This window comes from Osmia bicornis, chromosome 1, assembly GCF_907164935.1.
Source record: "Osmia bicornis bicornis chromosome 1, iOsmBic2.1, whole genome shotgun sequence".
NCBI classification, from domain to species: domain Eukaryota; kingdom Metazoa; phylum Arthropoda; class Insecta; order Hymenoptera; family Megachilidae; genus Osmia; species Osmia bicornis.
The window spans coordinates 7243739-7267221 of record NC_060216.1 but is presented as its reverse complement, the minus strand read 5'-3'; the positions used below and the strand labels follow the sequence as shown (position 1 = coordinate 7267221).

Here is a 23483-nt window from a genome sequence, read left to right as displayed (position 1 = left end):
TGCTTGATTTAAATAAATTGTCTTTTTTTTTATTAAGCTATCTTTGATTATGTGCGCTTGGAAAATTTATTATGAGTCGTAAGATTGACAAATGCAAAGTATAAATTTATTACCAATACTAATATCAATATTAATATTAATATCAATTATTAGTGTTATAAAAAAATTTTAATAATTAAAGGTTGATAATGTAATAGATTGAAAAATCTTTAATAATATATATTATAAATATAAATATTTTCAATATGCCACTCAAGAAGTCAGGCTGCGCGTAATTCGAAACTCGAGGCCGCGCGCGTAGCGGTGAGCCGGCTCAGCCAGTCAGTCGCGCTCCGGCCGTCATATTGGAAGGTGTTCGTTGCGCTCTCGTTTTTCAACCTTCCCGCGGTTACCGTTCACTCGTTTCTGAACGAATGGATTGTTTTCTCTCGTGTCTCGTGACACACTGTGCACGCGAACCAGTGTCCCTTCCTGTGTATGATCGATAAATCGAGTGTTAACATCGGTCGAAAATCGAGCACGTTGTGCGGAGCAAGTTGCCGCGTTACGCAACGCGCCGTTGCGATTCGCAGCAGGCGGGAAACGATTCCTAACCTTCAGTGCATCCTTTCCGCTTCTTCTATTTTTTCCTGTCACCTGATCGTCTTCAGGATTGCTCGGTGAGTCGATATTTATAATTTGATTTGAAATGCAAAAACCATTAAAAATGACGCCTCTTGTTTTGACATGCGTCATCGATGTTTGTGTTTTAAATATCACACTAAAATGCGTTTACGAATTTTCACACACTAATTCTCAGAGATCGATTATATATATTTTCTGTTATTGCGTACATAGTCGATTACCAAGGATATACATCCGAACCACGCGATATCGCGTTTTCTATCGTTTCACTTGTATCGCGTGTCGCGTCTGGCCGGATTTTCGCATACGGCTCTCGAACACGCGACGAAACACGGATACCCCGTGTATGATTGATTAGAACGGACGAAACTAGTTTGTTAAATCGTCGAATCGCGTCGTGGACTTGTTTTGACAGTGCTAGAAAGAATTCCGCCTGTTCGTTCCGGTCATACCGGTTCCCATCGTGTCAAGCCTACGAAGGAGGCGTAGGACAGGACAACGGTAGAAAGAAGGAGAGAAAGAAAAGTAAATAGAAAAAAAAAAGAGAGCAGTAGAGGATGTAAGAGAACGGGTCACTCGACGACAAGAAATCCGATGTGCGACACCATACGTTCTCTTCCTTCTCTCCTCCCTCGAGATGTTCCTTTTATATTGGCCATTGTGCCGGTTAACTCTTCGCCATTTTATTTTCCTTTATGGCTGTTCTGTTACGATTTTATATGATTTTTTTTTTTTGCGAATCTAATCAAAGGAAGCTGTTGATATTGGATAGTTGTATCGTGAAAATTTGAAAATTTCAGAACAATTGGTATCGCAAAACGCATCGAACGATAAGAGAATGAACGGAGCTTTTAGATGAATTGATTCGATACTCGATTGTACCGTGCGATTCGACGTATCGCGAGATGATCTGAATTGATTAAAAACGTCCGTAAAATTGGTAGCGCTATGAATTAGAGATAAGAGTTTGAAAACGTAAAGTTAATTAGGCAATCTTTGCAATTTATAAGCCAACCCGTTTTTAAGATTGAAAATCTTGATAAGAGGGCTTTAGATTTTCTGTCACTTTTGTACAGGCCAAACGGTAAGAGTCATCGAAAAAATTCTTACGCCATTGTGTTTAATGTGTCAAAATCTCAAGGAAAGGCCGAGCGGACCGGAAATGGCCGAAAATGGGTTGGTTCTAAAGCGAATCTCGCTCTAGTTCACTTTAGCTTGTTTTTGCAACGTTTATTGGACACTTTGACGATTACGTACTTTTTCGCGCACTTTTTCTTCTTTTCCCGAAATTTGAAAACTATCGCGATCCATTCGACAGTTCATTTATCGTTTAAGCAAATGAAAAGAATTGAACGGATATGGACGTCGTTAAAAGGGTTGTCCCGTAGTACCTTTTGTCGCGGGTTTTGCATAAGCATCGGCACGCTCGGTCTCTTGTTTGCTCAAAGGAAAAACTTGGGACCGTTGCTTCAACCAAGGATTCCTCCTAGGCTCTCGGCTAGTTTGAATTCCAGACGGATAGTTGCGGTTCCGCGACGCGGAGCTAAGTGAATCGCGGACGTGGAGTGGTTCAGTCAAGGTTGAAGTAGTTTACTCGTTGCTAAAAGTACCAACCGGTGCTCCGCGTCGAAAGATTTAACGCGAGCCAGTCCTTTTTCTTCCTTTCTACTTTCGTATTCAAGCAAACTTGCTTCCTACACACGAATATTTCCGTTTCAACCAATTTAACAATTAGCATTTTTCTGTTCGACGATAAAATCCTTTATTTATGAGTCGTGCAGATTTCACAGAGGTGACGAATTAATTGCAGTCTCCGAGCGACGCTCCTTATCTCTTGTTTTACACGCATAACGCAAACGCATCCTTATCGATTGTTTCAATTTTACCTACTAGGATAATATTTTCGTTCGATACAGCTCGAGCAACAAGGCGAAGCAAACACGGCTATCTCTGTTTTCTTTTCTCATAAAGCAACTTCTGTTTGACTTGACTCAACATCGCGATCACGGAATATCAATAATACAAAACGTTTTCTCCGCGGATAAGGGGATACATGTACAGAGTCGAGTTACAAACGAACAAAGTCACGTACCGGAGGTTTCGAATTTAGAATCAAGAGTGTTCTTCGTTATTGGCGGTTAGCGATAAGGAGTGTCCCGACCGAGTTTTCAGCTTACCCTCGATGGTGCTCCAATTATATCCGAAGCATAGAGACGGGTGTCTTTCATGCTGAATACTTCTGGTTAATCCTAGAAAGTTTTATGATCGCCATTCCGTACACAGTAGAAGATTATTTAAAATTTACAATTCAAATTCCTTGTTATTACGCGTAATGTAATCTAATTGAATAGAATGCAAATGAATTAAAGCGACAAATTTTAATTTATTAAGCAGCGCGATTAGGTATCGTGGTTGTTTTATGTTTGAAAATGAAGTCAAGGCGATAGCACGTTTCATGGCACGATCTGAACGAGAAGCAAGGGGGTCTGATGTTACGTATGCATGTATGTTAACGATTTCTACGAGCACACGCGAAACGTTCCCATTCTGGGCGTCGAGTGTTTCGTTATCACCGTTATCGCTTACTATGTGCGTACGCGCCTTTACTTACGCGCCATTCGCCTTTCCATTCTGCACTCGGGAAACGGTTCATCGTTGAAAGAGGAATAGATAATTCGTTTCCTATAAAAATGATTTAATTAAAGAGCAGATAGTTCGTTTGCAAATGAAAGATAAACGTTTTCCTTTTACGTCAGTTTCTTTTAAAATAAAGAATATGTACGTGAAAAAACTAGTACTCGTAACAAAAGGTTCTGACTAGCACGGTAACACGAATGAAAAAAGATAAACCTTCCAAGGGTAGTTTCTCAATGAAAGCATTAAAATTGAAAACGTTTACCTTCGGTCTGAGAAGGTTGAATTTTTACATCGCGTGTTCTCCGTTTGCACAGTGAAATTACAGTTGGTTGCTCCCTGAAAAACTGTTGGAATTTTCTCCCTTTCGAACTGCCATCCGACTTCACGATTTTCCGGGTTATTAGATCGCTCGTTTAACCGTACCATCGGCGGCCGTGTTCGCCATAGGAAGTCAGTCAATCAGTCAGCGAACGATGCATAATTTAACGCTTGCTACGCGAGAAACATCGAGCGGTGATGTAATCTTCGATTGGTCGCGGTTCAACGTAGAAAAAGTGACGATCGTATATTTATGAAACGATCGTTGGACTTTGCCACGTTCTTTTACACAGCTATACTGTTATCGGAGAATTTTTGAAAAAAATAATTAAATCTGCTTCGCGACAAATTGACTGTCGTACAACGTGCAAAAGCTTTGCTTATCACTTGGAAAAATGAAATATCGATGATAGAAATTTTTTGCGTGTAACTGCTTTTAGATGATAAATATGTACTCTCAAATCTTTGATCCTTATTGCAATTTCACAGTCCCGCTTTAATCACTGAAAAATAATGAAACTCCGTGTCTTTATAAAATCTATTAGGTTGTTAATTAAATTCGCAATCTTTCCGCGTATTTTATTTTAAAATCGACCAAATTCTCTCTCATTTCCATAGCAAGAAATAAATATCCATTCGAATAGATTAATTACACGAGCGTACATTTAAAACACAAAGAGGATCGATAAAAAAGCTCGCTGTCCCGAATAAAATGGTTCTCCGCCATAGCCTCGAAGAGTTACATCAATTTGCCAGAGTAATTCAAGGTATTAAATTGGCGAATATTTTTCAAGTCTATCACGATATTGAAATTAAACGAAGAATTTTTCTCGACGACGACCATCAAAAGAATATTGATATTAATTTTTTTTCATTCGGTACGATGGAGGAGGTTCCTTCTGTTTCATCGACTATGTCAATTAATTAAATGACGCGAACGTTCGCGCATCATTAAACCGGTCGTTTCACGAATATCAGATGAACCGTGTGACGAGGGTAACGAAATATCAGAACGGTTTGTTAATTACGCTAATATCAGTCCCGTGGATATATCGGTGCACGGCCGGGAAGACATTTCGACCTTAAATCTTGCCGATTCGAGGAGCATTGCCTTAAAAAGCCGTTGGTTAGCGATGCGTTCTTTCCTTTTTCCATCCATTTACCGAAACCACTCTCGCCTTTTCCTTGAATGCAAATTTGCCGCACGAACGAAGCGGACCAGTTCCCTTCTGCCTATGCCGCCAATTAAAACGCTCCTTTTCAAGCAAAAGGCAAGCAAAAGTTGGGATTCGGCGTGCACGTTGAAAACAGCAGACTTCGTTGCTCCGGGGGTAATAAAAAAGGCGCGGACGTGAAACAGAGAATGTTACCTTTCTAACGGGCCTCGATCGGACCACCTTTGCTGAACTTGCCGAAATTCTGCAAACCTATCTGCAACTTTTTTATACTAATCCCACAAGCGAGAAACGTTTGTATTTTCGCGAGATTTCGCCGAACGGATAAAACAATTTTTTGCCAATTCTTCGCTAATTAAAAATTAGCATAAAAGGCTGACGAATAATTCGAGCAGGTAACATTAGAGATAACTGAAACGTTTATAAATATAATTGAAATACGTAATTGAAAGGGGCAAGATGCGGAGGCTGGGGAATCTAGGGACGCGCGTAGGCGCTTTGAATGAAATCAAAGGCCACGCTGCTCTCATTCACGTGGAGACAAGGCAGGCTATTGTAATTGATTCGCTCGATAGATACGACATCGACGAATGGTGCAAAATAATTTTATCCTGAAATTCTGTAACCTTCCCGACAGATTTTAACAATCGAACAGTAAACAATTTCCCTTCGCCGAAATATTTCATTCAAGAAAAAAGGGGGACCATAAAATTCCTTCATCTCCAAAGCTCTCGCGGTCGGTAGACACGCACGTGCGTGGGTGCGTGCTTGTGCACCTTTTAAGGTGCTCTTAGAAACTCGCTCTAACTCGTTAAAAACGTTCTATTTGGAAAGCCCAGGTTACTTTAAACGGTTCTAATCTTATTTATATTTGAAGCCGAACAAAAAAATTGATCCATTTTTGCGATAAAAATTACACGCCGATTGAAATACGTCGGTTTTATCGTTTCCTTTTAATCTAAAGTACGGGCATTTTAGTTCACTCGGATTTTCGGTTCTCCCAACTTCACCTCACGAACAATCCTCCCACGGTTGTCCCACGACCGCTGTTACCTGCAGATTATGGAACCCAGGTCCGGATCTATTCGAGAGCACGTAATTCTGTCCTTTCGGAGAAATCTCAGCAGGTTTTCTTTCCGGAATACAGGTACGAATTGGCGTGTAGTTTCCACCGGTGAATTGCACCCTGCATATTCCTTGAGAAAGTATCGTTTCTCCTGCTGTACCTAGTAATCGTCATAAATAATACGATACTCGTATAAGCGCGAAGAGGGAAGATTCTCTTTGTCACCTGTTCAGCCTGTGAATTTTCAACGAGCACTTTTATTGCTGCCGTAAATCAACTATTCGAACGGTTGGGCTTTGAAACGCGGAAAATTTTTACTCGCGGCAAAGTGGTGGGTCGTTTACCTTTTTACCGTCACGCGCATCCCTTTGAAATTAACGGTGATTGTGTTTACCGGAAATTACAAGTAGTTATCCGAACGCGATCCCATGTTTCGAATTGTCGAAATTGATTTGTCGTTCGCGTTGAAATGTTTGATTTTTCGCAAGCGTTCATCAAATTAATCGAATTCGTCGATTTAGAAATGAATCAGTTTTCTTTTTTAAGCCTTCACTGGTAGACACGTGTTTCCGAGGAGCCGGGTACAGCTGACGTCTGTTAGGATATGTTTCGAGGCGCATAGCTGCGATTAATGTCTGTTAGACGATAGCCGGAGGTAATCGTTGCCACGATGGATCAAGACAAAAGGAAGCGGACGCGTGACGGACGCACGTGTTGCCGCGTTCATACGTGGTCGGATTTGGCTGCGTCGACGTTGCCCATTACGAAGGCAACGCGACTGCATCTCTGATGAGAATACGATCACGCGAGCGTAAAGTGCAGTCGAACGCAAAATCGACATTTTCGTCTGACAATAAGGCCAATTTCCCGCGTTTTGTCCGGTACTTAATGCGAAAAAAAGGGAAAAAGACAGCGCGGAAACAAATGGAAGTTGAACGAAAAATATGATGCACCGTTTATTTTTTAGTTCATCGTTAACGGTAGTGCCATTTATTGATGACTTGTTGTTTTGATTTCAAAATGACTTTTTCTTTTTCTATATTAAAACAAGCATCGTTTACTCTTCTCCATAAATTCCTTACTTCGGATGGTAAACCTGTTTAAATTGATGGCGCGGGTGATATTAGCAGCGTAATTGTAACAGGCGTCGCGACGAGATGCACGCAGCAGGAAACCGTTTCTCTCATCTTTCGATACGAAGAGAAAACTGGCTTAGTTCTGCCAGTTTCCGTTTATAGACGCTCGTTGGCTTCATTAGCTCCGTTGCATACGTTCAATCCTAATTAGCCCCATTTACTTTGGACCCTCGCGATTAAGATCTGTTCGTGTAGCTACCGAGGGTTCCTATGGTTCGGGAATTGCTGCAGGCAGCGTTTCATCGTTGTTCATACAACAGTTTGCATACGTAAACTGTTTTCAAACGTGGTACATATTGTTTTCTTTCCATTGATGTTTCTCGTTGTAGAGCAACAACCTTGTACAGTATAGTATCTGACGTGTTTATCTTGTTCGTCGACCATATAATTCCACCGTGACAGAGAAGAAATCGTTTCTGATAGGTCGATCGACGAGATAAACGCTTGTTTCATCCCAATTCCCGGATCAATTTTCCAACCGATGCTCATCCTTGATACGTAGCCGATACTCGAGAAACTTTCTGCTCTCTAATTAGTGTAACGAGGCAACATACCAGGATAAAATGTCGACTAACTGCGCCGACAAGGATCTCTCGCTTGTCCTCGTATCGCTTCGATCGGAATGATACCTGTTACCGGCGTGTATTAAGTGCGCCCATGTCAAAGAATTAATTTAATGGACGATTTTTCCTGTTCACCGCGTGGCTACCGTATTAACGAAATCATTTACAGCTCGGCGTACACGTTATTCCCGAACCCCCAGTGTACGTTTTCATTAACCGTAATTACGGCGATGACCGTATTTTAATTAACTTTGATAAACAAGTAAATCGGTGAAGCATTTTTTTTTTTTACATAAATTCCAAATAATATATATCAAGACGTACATTCGACGAGTATCGAGACAAAAGGTGAAGGTTTTATAGGCAGGGATCGTTGAAACGATCGAGGTTTAGATCCACCGATCGTTTGGCGATCCAAGGGAAAAGATAATGGTGCTCCCGCCTACGCGGCAATATAGCAGAAAACGACGACTGATTATTTGTTGTCGGGGCTGCTCGCAGGCTCTAATATTTTACAAGGTATCCCGCGAAGCCGAGGAGAAATCGCGTAGGTGCACGTGAGAAAGGGAAAGGTAAAGGGTCTAAAGATCAACGAACAAGAGAGAAGAAACATCAGGGAAGAGGACTTAGGATATTCGAGGTTATGTCACGGTTCACAATCGTGACTCACGATGTATTATTAGTCACCGTTCGTTCTCGTGACTTCCAGGACGAGCAGAAACCGCTTCCAATTGGATGGTACCACTTCGGAGGAGGACCTCCGCGTCCGCGACAAGATACGGGATCTTCCTTGCTGAAAAATTTGTCGAAGGGATTCACCTTTGCTCTCGTCGATTCTCCTTCGAACAAATTACTATCTTCCAATGGTTTTAACATTTTTTTTTTAAAACTTGGATCCTATAAATTACATGGACACCCCATCCTTTACCCCAGTTTCATTTCCTTGATATTATGGGTTAGTTTAAGTTTACTATATTTGAATTACATTTTACAAAGTCAATCACCGTAGCATTCTTTAGCATTGAAGGTACTGAAAGTCAAAATAAAATGACCAATCATCGTCCCATCCAAAGAATAATTCCCTCAGTGAAAAACTCTTTCAAATGATCACAGTACAAAAGAGACACATGATTTGGAGTTTATTCACCCGCATGGTACTCGAGATACAATTGTTCCCATTATGATCAATAATATTTCTGCGATTAGGAAGGGTGGAACGATCTCACGCGCAATAAGAAACGACCCCGATCGCGACCGTCATTGAAACGATTTTCATCGGTGTATTCATTAGACGTCGTCGGCGTCGTCGCTGAAGGCGGACGTGTGCTCGCGTAGAATCGCAACAGGAAATCTAATCCATTCGTCCCACTTCGCAAATGGTTCGTGGCCTTTGCTCTTATTTAATAAACGGGTCGTGAACGTCGGTGCCCGGCGGGGACTAGCCTGGCAAAGTGACTGCGATTAGGCCAATTGAAGCGCCGTTAACCGTCTCGCTTGTGAAATCGTCATGCAATCTGTTATAATTGGACATTTTCTGATTCGACTTAACAATCGTGATCTTTATGAAACGGAGAAAATCACGAATGGGATTAATTTTTCAACTTCTTTTCGGTCCAAGCCGAGTCCGAGATTATCGAATCCAAGATCCTGGAGGGATGGTGCCTGATAAAATGGTCGCCACTTAATAGAATCTACCCTTGTTGTCGATGTTGGGCCGACGGCAGTGGATATTAGCTTTGTAAGTAGATTGCACCCTACGAACGGCTGAAATTTCCCTGGCCTGTTCGCCCGAAGGGCTGATACCTAGAAACCCCCGTATAATATAGTTATCCGGCAACCGTTGGTCGAGTGTCTGGCAGATTGTTTTGACGTTGATTACGTGGCACGAGTTTTCGAAATTAGCTCAGACCTTTGTGCTTCGTTTAGTCGAAATTAGCCTCCGAGCTGATGTTACTTTCGGCTAATGTAAATTGAAAGTTCGAAATTTGAGGATTAACTTGTTTTATTATTAATAATTAAAGTTTCGATATATCTGATCGCGTACGCGGTACATTTCTACCGTGTTAGTCGACCCGCGCGATTAAAGTTGAGAGTTGCGCGACGAGAGTAGAAAATCAGATGGATGTGAAAAGAGAGACGCGTTTAAATTAACGTCATTTCTGAGACTCGTTCTTCGTTGAAATGTATGGAACAGAGAATAGAGAAGGTAGTTTAATTTCCTTTTCTTTAGCAGGTAACTAAGAAGAAACAACACCGTTAACCGTGTTTCGTTCACTCTCCCTTGACATAGTTATACATTATTCGTTGGCGAACTTCTGAAAGAACAAGGAACTTGCTTAAATCTTTCTTCGAAGAATCTTCCAACCCAGAATCGGCGACGATTTCGTTAGTCGAGGCTGAGATAAAGTTAGGAATTATTAATTGGTTATTCGGTCGGAAAACGAGGCAGCCGGTTCGATTAATTAATATCACACGAGTAAATTTATTATCCCATATTGCCGATGACAAAATTTGAATGAATAAATATTCATGTAACGCACAGCATGATATTATACACTGTACAAATAAACGGCTAATTAATGCTCGCTTCAAATCGTTTATTTTCATCGAATAGATCGACGATAATATTATGAATTTAATATGTTACCATCCATGTTTCGAACGTAGCTACATTGTATTTTCTGCGAGTTTAATGTTATTTCAGTGGAGAGATACTGGTAGCCATTTATAGATTTTCAATATTGTCCCTTGGACATTTTATTATTACAAATTCCATCGAATTATTTTGAAAGAATCGGTAGAATCCATCAATATTCGATTATCCGTACAAACGATGAATGAGATCATTGATGGGAGAATCAATAAAAAAGGGAGATTACCCTGCTGGTCTGATATGGAAGAGCGAATTAAAACGTAGCGTTTTCCACGAAAATTCCATGCGAAAGTATTAAACGAGCAGAAATGGAGAGACGAAGCTGAAAATTCGCGAGTTAAAATTTCCCTTTGTCTCGAAACTCTCGCGATTCCTTTTTGTTCACTTTTGAACGAACACGAGAAAGAGATCACCGTGACAAAAAGTGGTTCTCGAAGAGAATTCTAGAAACAAATTACCCAGCTGGCTCGCTAATGAAACGCGACTTAGCAACTTTAAATAGAAAACACCTCTTGGAGATTTATTTCGAGCGACGATTAAGCTGAAACAATTCAATTCGACCGCGAGTAAAAGTGTAATTTATATCCCGATGTAAGAATTATTTTAATGAAATTTAGAATTAAACGGTTAAAAAATGGGGATCCATTTAAAGGAGCGCAAAAGCAATAAAGAAGGTAAGGTAAAGGATGTTTGGAAAAAGGCGTTGGTAAATAATCCCAAGGGGCATTCTTTCAATCGAACGAACGAGATTCGAGGATAGAGAAAAGACTTTGATCGAAAAACACGGATATTGTTGACGACTGACGGACAAGAGGTGGCTTCGCGAGCTTTAGAATGTCCCGAGGAAGAGAGAAAGAAATTTCAGACTGTCTTTTATCTTTTCCTCTGTTCGCTCTATTTTCTACCATTTTTCTCTATCTCGCAAGGCTCTGTGTAAGCTACGTTCCTATGATATTCGATTTCAACTTTTCAAAAGCTGAAAATTTCCCGTCCCTTTATTCTCGTGTGCGTATACTGTGAAAGGCAAATATTGTACGTAATATAACTCAATAAACTCGAAAGAATTTAATTTTAACCCATGATTATCTATCCTCTTTCTTTCGCGTACGGTCGCCATAAATTGATTTCGACGATGAGTTTTACAATAAAACGATATAAAGTTTTGAAAGCCTTTATGAGATTCCATCGGCACCCACGTCTAGGACGATCGTTCGTTTGCCAACGATTTCACGAGTAGCGAAAAGTTAGCAGGGAGAAACGTGTGGCGTGTTTTAAACGCTCGGTCGTTGCTGCAGTTGCAGACGGTTCGCATTAACGGCTCGTCGTGGCTTATCGCGGTAAATGCCGTGCTCGTAAATCTGATCGCGTTTACACGGCGTGGCTCTGCGTGCGGTTGTTTACGCTATTCCGTAGCGGAAATCGCAACGGGTCCCGAAATCGGCCCACGATTCGCGTTAAGGCTGGCTTATCGCACGTTTGCGAGCCGAGAGAAGAACGAGCGAGCGTTAATTCGAAGACAAATACGTTCCACAGCTGCTGGAATCAGAAATTCTTCCTCTCTTAAGATCATTCCTTTCGAATTCAAACTGTTCAACATTTTGAAAATTTGGGATATTTGGAAAATTGTAAAAGTTCGTTTCGTCGAATCGATGTCAGGCAATGTGAATGTAAATTTCGTCAAAAAATATTTGACGTGATAATATAGAGAGCGGGTAGCGTTCGATGAGCGGGCAGATATTTCACGGGGATTCGACGGGACAGAAAAATTCTATTACACCGAGAGCGGTTCAATCGCTTGGGGAATACGTTCTTATTTCGTTCATGGTGGCTGCGTGCCTCGAGTACGTTTGTCGAATGGACCTGGCGGCTCGCAATTGCCAGACCATCCTCTCGACATTCGACGAAAAATAGTGGACAGGTTGGAGAATATAAAGGGGAGCGAGAATGAACTCGTACCTTGAAACTTGAAAAAAAAAAAAGAAGAAAAACGAGTGGAAATAAACCTCGCTGTTTTTACTCGGGAAACATCTTCGAAAGATATAAGAAATTTATTCGTTCTATGAAATTTTTTTAATTTTCGAACCTTTCCTTTGTGTTTCAGGATACAGGGTGTAGTAACGAGGGAGATTTAAAAAATTTTGAAGTGGACATGCGTGTCAGAAATCGGCCTCAAGCTACACACCGATGACGCAGGGTAAGTGTAATTAGCATATTTTAAAAATGATTTATTATAATAATCATCAACAACTCGGTGCGTTTATCCTGTAAATTCCGAACTCCTTAATTTCCAACAATAATCTTCGCTCGTAATTTATAAAAAAAGATATTGATATCCCAGGGAAAAATATCAACATAAGTGATCTTTGAAAAAAAAAAACAGTATCGCGGTCGAACATCTCAGGAAAGATCAATTAAAATTTACAATGACAGCGGAGTCGAGGTCGCGGTAGCAATTAACGGCTGTGGCAATAATCGTACCGCGAAGCGAGCGAAGAAGAAGGAGGTGGGAATTAATTGGGCCATTTTTCATGTAACATAGAATGGAGGACGCGTACGAAGCAGGAAGCAGCAAGCGCGGTTTGTTATACCACGAGAGGTATCGAGCAATCAACTTAATGAGGAAAGAGGAACGTAGTCGATGAGGAGAGAGAGAAAAAGAGACACAATGAGGAGGGGTCCTTTCACCTAATGGTTTGAGAAACGTGCTCGTTGGCCCGCGCCAGGCCATTTATGGTAACACCGTACGAACCTTGCGACGATTTTCGTTGACCCTTTGCGTATCGCGTTTCCTTCCTTTCGTCCTCGATAAAAATCAATTTATACAAAACGTCGGAAAGAAACGGTTCGAAACTTCGAGTTAGATAGCGTTCGTTAACCCTTCTCTTGAAATGCCCAAGTTTATTTCGACTTGGAGAAATTTCGAATAACACCTACATAAAGTAGCAAATTGCAAGCTCAAATCCGGAAATTAATTAAAGAAACAGAATTAATCTCGATTCGTCTTACGCGAAAGCTAACACCTTAGCAATCACGAAACTTGTTCCTTTGTCTCGTAGCAAGCGTTTCCTAAATGCTCAAAAGGAATTCCCCAAGTAATTAAGCGGCTATCAAGCGAGCCAACCTTTCGTTTTCGCTTGGCAAACAGAGAGACGAATCGTGTTTCCCTCTCTCTTCTTATCTTCCCTGAAGGAAAGGGCTGCTCGATGAGGTGTCGAGGTTCCTTATTGGCTGTCAACCTTCCCACGAAATAGGGAAAGGAAAAAAGAAAACAAGTCGGGGAAGAAAAGGGAACGATCTCTAGGGTATCGAAGAATCTCCGACACCTTGCGATCTTTCTTCCTTGACGTTTCTTTCTCTTTCATTACCGCCGCTTCCCTCTTTTGTATCCGGAAAATAGAAGGAGGGTAGCTTCTACGATCTTTGTCCTCGAGAGACGACACTTTTGTTTAGCATCGCGTAAAGTCACCAAGCTTGTCCGTAAAGTTTTAAACGCCTTTTCATTCTTCCTTTCTTCCCTTTCAATGAATAACCTTCCTTCTTCCTCGGGCTTTCATCGCGCGATTAAATCTTGCTAAGCTTTTTGTCGATACTTTTAAATCGTTTATTAGTGGCCACGCGTGATATGAAACATCGTAATACTTTGAAATCTTGAGATACCAAGAATCCGTCCGGAAGGTCGGCGACGCACGGTACTTTCGTTTTATGAATACCTGTCTGTCGTTATTTCTGAATCGTCTTGTACGTCTATACTACTAAAAGATATCCCTGTCCGGCAACGCTCGAATAATATCGAAGTAAAAAGCAGAAAAGTGAACGGGCAGAGTTGAAAAGCATTCCGAGTTGAATGGATATCCACTTGCACCGATGAACCTGTTGGCAGTCGGATTCACGAAGAGTCTACAGGAGGAAGGCATTTCATTTAGAATCGGGGAAGGATTATTTTCTTACCGTTTATCCTACCTCGCTTAGAAGAGGGTTGAAACCTTCGTTCCTTTATTCCTGGAATCCGGAGTAGGTCAATCCCTGAAATATTTCTTTTAACATCGAAGTATTCATGATTTTGTATTCACGATTGGGAAAGGGTAACAAGAAAGAAAACTTTATTATTTATTCTCTTTCTTTATGTTTTAACACTTTCCTACGTTTGTTGCAACTCCGAGCAAGAGTTTTATTTATTACCATACCAGCCTACAGGACGAGGTTTAACGAGCCGACCGGCCTGAAAGGGTAAAAGATAATTTCCATCTTGCCTTTTTTTTTTTTCTTCACGCTACATCGGCATATAACCCTCACTGCCTTCTTCTATTCTCATTTTCTTACGCCGTTAAAGCGTAATTTCCTCGTTGTCGATCAAGAGAACCACTCTTTTTAGTCTCCCTCAGGCGAGACAGGGTGTTCTCTTCTTTTACCTCGATTAACATCTTCTTTCGTGCCAAGCTTTGCTATTCCTGAAAATAATTTCTTCACGCTACCTTTGTTCCTCTCCTCTTTGATCGTCTTAACCCTTCTGCCCTGATACACAGAATTCACCGTGTAAAGAAAAATGTTCGTTTGTTGATAATTTCAAGGCGCCCCGAGGAAGAAAGAAATTCCGAAAGGCACGAACCTTGATTTCGTAGTAGAATCGTATAAAATTATCGTCGCGATGACGAGGCGAAATATTCGATGTTCCACGCGTGAAACATCGGTCATCGAATTTCTTTTCTGCACTTTTCTTTTTTCGTTGATTTTTTTATTTAACGATTCTCTGGTCTCATCTGTCACGAAGCAAAGCAAGGTTTGTCGTTTCTTCTCGCTTCTGCGAGCCGAACAAATTGCACCTGACAGCGGGACACGGTCGGTGAGTAATGGCCTTTGGATGGCGAGGGGCGGGGTAAGGGGTGGGTTCACCCTGTTGTTCGTCGAAAGTCAACGCAAGATTACTCTTCTGTTTCTACCACCGGCCGTGCCGGCACGCCTCTTCAATGAATACACACGCTGCACGCGTTTTATTGTTGCAACCATTGTGCCACGTCCAACAGTTAAATGGAAATATCAGCATTTGAATAAAAAAGGACGGACCACGGTTATTTATTTTCACTCGTCGTAATAGTTAACGGATGGTGGTTGAATCGTAGAATGACCAAGCAAAGTGACGATCCAAGGTCTCGATCAGTTTTGTTCAGATTTCTGTTCAAAATCACGATCAGCAGTAATGAAATTTTTTAATTCATTTCAATCAATTTTAATAAACGCATCGTCCGATCGATCGTAGGAATTAATCAAAAAGCACGCGTGTATATCATTGGTATCATGCAAACTCGTTCATTTTTCTAATTGAATTGCTCGCCACGAGAGAAATACCACGAGTAAATTAAAAAGCACGAACGAAATCATAAGTTTCAAGTAATTCACTGTTATCCTTGCTCGTATAATTACGGTATGACGACAGTTATTTAACAAGTATCAGTGGTACATACTCGGAACGTTTTAATTAAATTATACTGTTCTCTATATCCTGTGGCTAACTCCTGCCAGTTTGAACTTGCCCAAAACTACGATATTAGCAAACTCGGGATTCATCGCGGTAAATATTGTTTGCGATTCATAGTTCCACTTGAGCTCTCCTCGAGACTAGTTCCGTCGATTTCCGTTCATAGTTATCGCCATTTATGAATCAACTTGTTTTGAAATGAATACTAATCGAATACTCGTTTCATACGTAGGGACATCAGGTTGTATTTTCATTTAGAGAAGGCTAGCATACTTGGATGCTAGTTAGGTGCAACGTAGGCTTCTCTTGATTAAGGCTAGGGGAAAAAATCTTGCACCATTTGTTTTTAGGTCTTGGCTTATCATTCCTCTACACTTTCCATTAATCAATGGAAATCTAAGTTGCGACAAACGGTTTTACGAAATGTTGTAGAATAAACGTGGACGAGGAGTTGTTAGTTGAAGAGGTAGAAGCCTTTAGCTTAGAGAAGCAATAGTATATATTCCTAGCCAGTGGCATTATCCAATTTTCCACGGTGCGACGCGATTGTAAGCGCAGAGGCGTACGGCGTGGGCCGTTGAGGTACTCGTTCGTTGCACATTTCCCCGTGCAATGCCGCACGTTGCATCCAGCTGGTGCAGGCTGCTGCAACCTGCGGTAAATCGAGCGCGGCAATAAAATCGATACCGTGTCGATCCGGATTTTTCCTACTCGTCGGTCGATCGTAAATGATACCTGTAAGGTAGAACGTCATTATGGTCGAGCGTTTAATTGAAATGGGAATAGTGTGACAAGTTGAAAGAGAAAGACAAAAGGCACGATGGAAAGTTAACGAGTGACAGTAGTTATCGATGAATCGAACCGGCTAGAATGTGAACAGAAAACGGAAGAGAAGGATACGTAAAAGAGAGGGAGAGAGTAAGTCTTTGATTGAAACAGGAAGTAAAGAGAGGTCGATACTGATGCTTCGTTTCAAAGTTGTGTCGTTAAAATGCATGCAATTGCGAGTCATTGAAGAGGCAAAATTCCTTCTTTTCAGCATCCTGTATCTTTTGTTTTTGTCCTTTCATTTTTAGCGAATGGACTTGTCTATCCATCCTCTTCTTTTATCTGTATTAAGAGAATTTCATGGGTTGGAATTTATTGGACAGAGGGTGAATAAAATCGACGTATAGTGATGGGCATTCGAGCAATTCAATTATTACGGAACTTTGAGAATTATCCGAATGTTTGTTCGAGATTGAAAATTTTCAAAGTTCTTGGAAACATCGAGAGATAAATTTCGAATAAAAAAGAAACTTGCTTCGTCTTGAACTCTGTTTGCGAAACGATCGATAAAAGAAAGGTAGCGATACGAAGTACAACGAAACACCCTTTTCTGTACACCTTGATGACCAGCCTGGTGTATATCGCTAACGTGAAAAAGTAGTCGCAGGAACCGTCCAATAAAAAGGAGACCGGGGTCTCTGAATGGCCGGCAAGGTTAATGCGATTGGATGATTGGCTCGATTAGCAAATTGGCTAGGTTGGTGTAGGACATTGGGATAAATGAGGATATGTCTATGCTGGGAACATGGTACTGCGGCAGATTGATGGGAAGGGATCGAAACGACAGTCCCCCCCGATTGTCGTTGCTGATATATTATGAGACATGCTTTTCGATGGAGTCGGTTGGAACGTGTGCGTGTATAGTGTTGGCAATTAACGCGGGCCTTCGTGAATCGTAAACGAAGAGGGGGCCGATTGAAAAAAATTCGATCGTAGATTTTTTGATCAACTCCTCTTCTGTTCCGGTGAGCCCCAGTGAATCGTTCAACGATGATATTTCGTGCAATTGAAAGGAACATATCGAAATCGTCTACGTGAATCTTCATCTACAGAGCTTTCATCGTTTGATAATGACAGTTTCCTTTTCCATCTATGAATTTTTATAACGTTCCTCGAGTGACATTATAAGATTTTAACGAACTTTTAAAAATGTTGATGTTAAACTTGTTTGGAATCATCCTGTAGAATTAGAATTTGTCGGTTAAAACAGTGTCGATGTAAGCTTTGTAGATGAAATCTTATACAATGTGTATTCTCGATTTAAATGGATCCTGTTCGTGACTTCAGCGTACAATGGAGAGAGTTTTCGGCGGAAGAGAGGATAACTGGAGTGGATTTAATTGGCTCGTTCCTAAATCGAGCATGGAAAGAGAGATCGTGGACGCGTACGGTGTCTCCTCGTCCGAAGACGGCTGGCCCATCAATATGCCACGGTTTGTTTCCTCTGGATCGTCTGTAAAAACAGACTCGTAGATGCATATCGATGCGTCATCGTGAAACGTGGGCTGTAAATTTGTACGTGGGCGTTCAACGTGGCCAACGATCGTGGCACGTGGGTTAACACCGTCGAGTGAGAGGCGCGTGGCGAACGAATTTTTCTCTTCTCGCGAGACATCGATTATTTTCACGTCCATTATGCGTCCCGATGACGCGCGTTCTGTTAAAACGAGCTATTTCAACGGTTCTGTCGAAACTTCTGGCTCGTGCCGGAATCTACCTGAATACCTTGTTAACTCCTCGTCCGACGATTAAAAGAATAGAAAAATAAAATTTATCTTCGTTTCGCGGCTTTAAAACTGGATAGCGAAAATTCCTGGTGCCCCGTTAAACAGGAAGCAGTAAGTTTCTCCGTTCAAGATTGTCTCTGGTAGCCGTCTTTTCTGTCGTTGATCTATTCGAGTTTTTCGTGCGGGAAAACTGCCTTGTTTACTACGTTGTTCCGTGATCCGTATCTTCGTTCCTCGCTTCTGTTCACCGACGACGTTGCTGTAATGAACGATACTTGCCGGGAAACTTTGCTACCCTGTCTCTTTCTTTCCCCGCCTGGTGTCCGTGTAATGGCGGGAAAGCGTTATCTTGAAATTTTCAGCTACGAACAAGGTACGATAAACTGGATACATTCTGTTATAAAAACTGTGCCGTTTCAGTGAATAAAAATACAAAATGTAGGTTTTAAAATTTTCAAATTCTGAAATTTCCAATGGAACAGGCTTTAAATCTTTTCCATGGTAAAAAAAGAGAATCTATAAAAGCAAACTTGAAATTTGTCAAATAACAGTATGGAAATGGATAAATGCATCTCTGTTATTTGCACGCCATTCGCTGAAAGGTATTCTCCAGGTGTACTGAAAAAAAAGGGCCAATAACCGGCGGAAAGTTATCCAGCTCGGCGTGTATTAAACGTTTCAGCCGCGCAGTTCGAAAACAAAATGAAAACAAAAAATTGTACGCGTCCAGCACATCCGGACGAGAAGTTCCCTTTATGCCCGGCTGCTCGTGGTCGAAACTACTTCGCCCACACGATACAGACGGGTCACACCCATTTAATTTCGCGCTTTCTTTTCTTTCGTCCTCCCCGCTCAGATTTCTCCGGCTGTCCTTCCAACTAGCAATCTTTCTATCCGTTCGTTCTCATTAGCCTGTCGTTCGTCCTTCTCGAATTCAAAGAGAATCCGAGCCGGGACGAAGAATACCCACGAATCAGACTCAATTACGTCTTCATCGAGTTGCCTGCCCGATTGTTTCTCGATCGGATACGCTCTAATTGCGGAAACACAATTAGTACGAGTAAACAACCGACCGGCTGGCATGGTTCCTAATTAATTCTCGCTCGTTACCGCGACCGAACGAATTGTTCCCGGTAGCATTTTTGTCGTCAGCTTGGAATTTTCATCCCCTTGACCCATTCGGTCCGCTCCTCGTCCACATTCAATCCACTCGCAGTCCGGTTTTTGCTCGATCGCATGAAAAGTCTGCTCGAATATCCTATCCGCGAACGATTGTATTACTTACCGGAAATGCAGCGACGCGTAATGTTCGTTGGCCAATTGCCAGATACCGGAAGCAGTACTCGAAGATAGATTTACTTACGTTTCTAGCGGAGCATCGGACCGGAAGTATTTCCGGGATGTCGAAAAATGATTCGTCGCGTCGGTTGAAGAAATGCAATTTCACCATTGCGACGAGATCGAATTTTCCACCCTCTTCGTTGCATCCGCTGGTACGGGAACCGTGCTGCAAGAGTTTCTAAAACGTTCGAAATTTCGTGTGCTTTGCAGAGTCGGTGACGAGGTGACGACGACGACGACGAGCACAACAGGGACGCAAGAAGAAGAAACGAATCAAGCAATCATGGCTAAAAGCGCCGAGAGGCTTCCCGGTACTTCCGGCAGGTCGAGGAGCAGAGACGACGGATGCTGTTCGGTGAACTTCCTGAAATACGTTCTTCACATCTACAATGTAGTGTTGTTCGTAAGTAATCGTAAGATTTTTGACAATAGCTGTTACGATTTGATGAGGCTTTCAGAACTTTTGCTTCAGTTAATAGCGTGGTAGAAAAGAGAATATTCGGTTAAAATAGAATTGGAGAAATTGTTATTCCAACAGGAAAAAGGTGTAGCAAGAAATGAATGAGACAATTTTCATGCACCTCGTGGGGGACGTTTAAATGGTAGAAACAAGCTTTCCCCCTTTCCCCCTCGAGCGGGGCATTGTAAAACAGGCGGTCGAACATCGTGACCCATGCGATGATACATCCCATAAAATGCTAATGAAATTCGCGTCGTAAGGTGTAGTCGCGCGCGAACAGGAAGAAGAAAAAGAGCGCGCCGAGAAGGAATAGCAAAAGGAAGAAGAAAGTAAATCGATCGGTAGCCCTTACCAATTTAATGCAAAAAACTTCGTCGCCTTGTTGAGTAACAGCATCGACGAGAATGTTGGCAAGATTAAAAATAAGCAAGAAACTCGATCTCGTGCCTCGTACCCTGTTATTGCTACCGGCCGTTCTCCGAAGGGTCATTTTTCAACATTTCGATCCTTGGTCCCTTCGTTTGATGTTTCTTTTTTTTTTATAATGTTGAAATTTGAAAATCTCCGAATTCGTTTGCACGAAATTTCTGCGAAATTCCTTACATTTTTTTATTTCAATTCATTCAGCCAGTGGTATCGGAGAACTGGAATTTCAAACTCCGCTCGTTTATTCGAAGTCATAAACGCTCGTCGAAAACGTTCGAGCAGATTACAAAATCGCCGCGATCATCGTCGAGTTCATCCCCGCGGTCTGAATGGCTGACTTTAAGCTTGCCTCGTAATAAGGCTCGATAATGCCGAGGATAATGCAACAATAAGCTGGCGGGAACAATGGTCGTGCCAGAATACTGGTCGGTTAACGCGTGCGGTTTACTTGCGTTCGCGAGTACAATCACCCCTGTAGATCGGAATCAGCGAATTCGACGTGTTACCCGTCAACCGTTCGATTGCTAGATTTCTACCTCGGTGTCTTCGTTCGCTAGAGGAAATTCACGATTCAGCTCGCAGTTTGCCACTAGGTGTGTTCCACCGAGACGTTGCTCGAATGGAAGATGAGCGTGTTCGCAAAGTGAACGAGAAACGGCGATCTTGCTGGTATTGAATTACTATCGAGTTAGTCGTGTCTCCGTAATTCAACAGTAGATTTTATTAACCTTGCTGAAATAATAACATTTGATAATTTCCAAGTTGAATATCGCGTTGCAACACAGCGATAGTTAACTAGTGGACTGGTATGCGATATAACGATGGGAGTTTGATATTCTAAGGTAAGGGATTAGAGCAAAGTTAGAGCGATGCTTGATTGCCCACAAACTGTTCGGTCGCCGAGATTGAAAGCTAGATTCAGCTACTCGAGAGAAAATTGTTCTACTCGAACGATTCTAGCAACGATAGAACTTGTTAAATCAACGAACGTAGGATAAAAGGGAAACCAGCAAAAAGAGAATTAAGCGATTAGTGGATACAATGAAGCTAAGTTATTGCCGTGTACACGGTTTATCGTCGGTCAGTAATTACAAGGTGCAAGAAAGCAATCACGCTCCCTTTCTCTAGCACTTCTATACTCTCGATTAATTAATCGTTTTATCGATCATTCAATTACACGATTAAATTAATCCTTGGAACATTAAGTTTTTTCCTTTAAACTGTTATCGGTTCGGATCGACGCAGCTTCGTTGTAATTTCAGGAATCCTTTTTATTTCGCCCTGTTCATTGAGAACTTTGCTCGTTAAAGAGAATAAGAAGAAGAAGAAAAAAAAGATAGCAGCAAAGAAAATTACCGCTTGTCCCGATCCTCTTAGCAGTCCCTTAAGCCGGATTAATTTTAACGATCGCTAATAATGAATATCAAGGCACTTCCTTCGTGAACATCGGAGCCGTTGGATGGTGGTTCGCGTAATAAAATACGATTATCTCACCGCGTGGTCCAATCGTGTTACCGGTGCTCTCATTATAGTTATAATTCCCGCGTTCCATCGTTGCCTGTTCAAGCTCATCGTCGGAAGTTCCGTGCTAGATATTGCGCGTTTAATGTCGCTGTAATTTGTGCCGCGAAAACACCAAAGGGAACCACGGCCCGTTCGATGAAACGCGCCAGTGTTAATCCTTTGATTAAAGTTAACACCTTTGGATTACAGAAGACTATTCTGTTAATCGGGTATTAGTTCACACGTTGAACACGCGTGGTAATTAGTAAAATTTTATTTTTTTGATTTTCCTGTCATCACTTTTGAATTACCCTGTATCTGTACGTGGTTCGTCTGCGAAAGGATAAGGAGAAAATCGACTGCAATTGCAGCGTCCAGTAACGGGCCTCTTAAACGAACGAAACGATCGTCATCCGGCTTGGTTCGCGATGAACGGGTCCAGTGTCCGCCAGAGGTAAATGGTCGTCCGTTTGATCGTACACCCGTGTGCATAGATAACTTCTTTTTAAAGAGAAACGTAAGAGAACACTGCCTTCACCGTTCACCTAGCTCCCTCTTATTCCTTAAGCCTAGTTTGCGTTGCTAACGATAAGAAACGACCAGCGATGCAGTTATTTTATTACAGTGTTATACTACTTGCAGTAGTACGTTCTACTATTTACTCTACCAATGCATTACTAGGCCGCCATCCGCTTCGTGGCTGACATAGTGGAGCGTTATTTAAAAGTCGATCAAAAGAAAACAAAATAATAACCCGAGTTTCAATTTACGGAACACGAATTCAAAGCTCGCGCGATAACGCTATCGCGTAATTCCGATTTCTCTCATAGACATAACATGGGTATCGGGTTTTCTGACCATTCCTCAAGGACACAAAGAATGGTCAAAATTGATAGATTTTCAGTTAAAAAGTCACAAAAATCCCGAGCTTCGGTTGAATAAATCAAATTCTGTATACGAGGAAGAATGGCATTATAATTGAGGCAAAAATGATCCAGGCGAATGGTGGGAAAGGCATCTATGTACGCGGATGTACCACGGAACACCTAGCGCATTCCCGACGGTACTTGCATTTCCGTGCAGGCAACGCGTACGCGTGACTGCACGGACTCGGTGCATGCCGGTGCATCGTCCGGCGACAGATCGCACTTGACGCGTTTGTCGATCGTGAAACACGGACTGCGAAGCAATGGGAATTCGCGCAACGCTCTCCGCTATTCTGCTGGAAATCCGTTTCACGCGTTTACCACCGATCTTGAATTACCCGTTCTCGTCCCATTGCGTTTAACACTCCTCAATTTTTCGTCAAACTCGATGATTCATTTTGAAACTCATTGTCAGATTCTTATTTCGCCTTTAGCGACTCGTCGCTTACGATTAGAGAGTAGCTACATGCAATTAGAGAAGTACCGTAGCTACTAGTTAATTTGCAACGACAGAATGAATTCGCATTCACGCGTCGTGTGTCAAACGCAATTTCCCAGTCGCCGACGAGTTTTCCTTAAGAAAAGACGCCGGTAAACGCGAGCTTTTCGAGAACGAGCGAGGTTTCC

General features: G+C 41.8%; 1 protein-coding gene across 5 annotated transcripts in view; it reads left to right on the top strand.

Annotated features, from left to right (window-relative positions):
• Positions 1-312: 312 nt before the first annotated feature.
• LOC114875432 (CD151 antigen-like) overlaps positions 313-23483 on the top strand; it is a 35036-nt gene continuing 11865 nt past the window's right edge. The window contains exons 1-3 of one of the 5 annotated variants that reach the window (XM_029185696.2): positions 313-659; positions 12274-12366; positions 19752-19944. In XM_029185696.2, the coding sequence (XP_029041529.1) occupies positions 19825-19944 (120 nt within the window). In that variant the 5' untranslated portion in view covers positions 313-659; positions 12274-12366; positions 19752-19824. Of the gene's footprint in view, positions 660-12273; positions 12367-12887; positions 12914-16248; positions 16564-17264; positions 17439-17760; positions 17907-19751; positions 19945-23483 lie in introns of those variants that run through there. The other 4 variants (XM_029185694.2, XM_029185693.2, XM_029185695.2 and 1 more) reach the window with 4 other exon arrangements.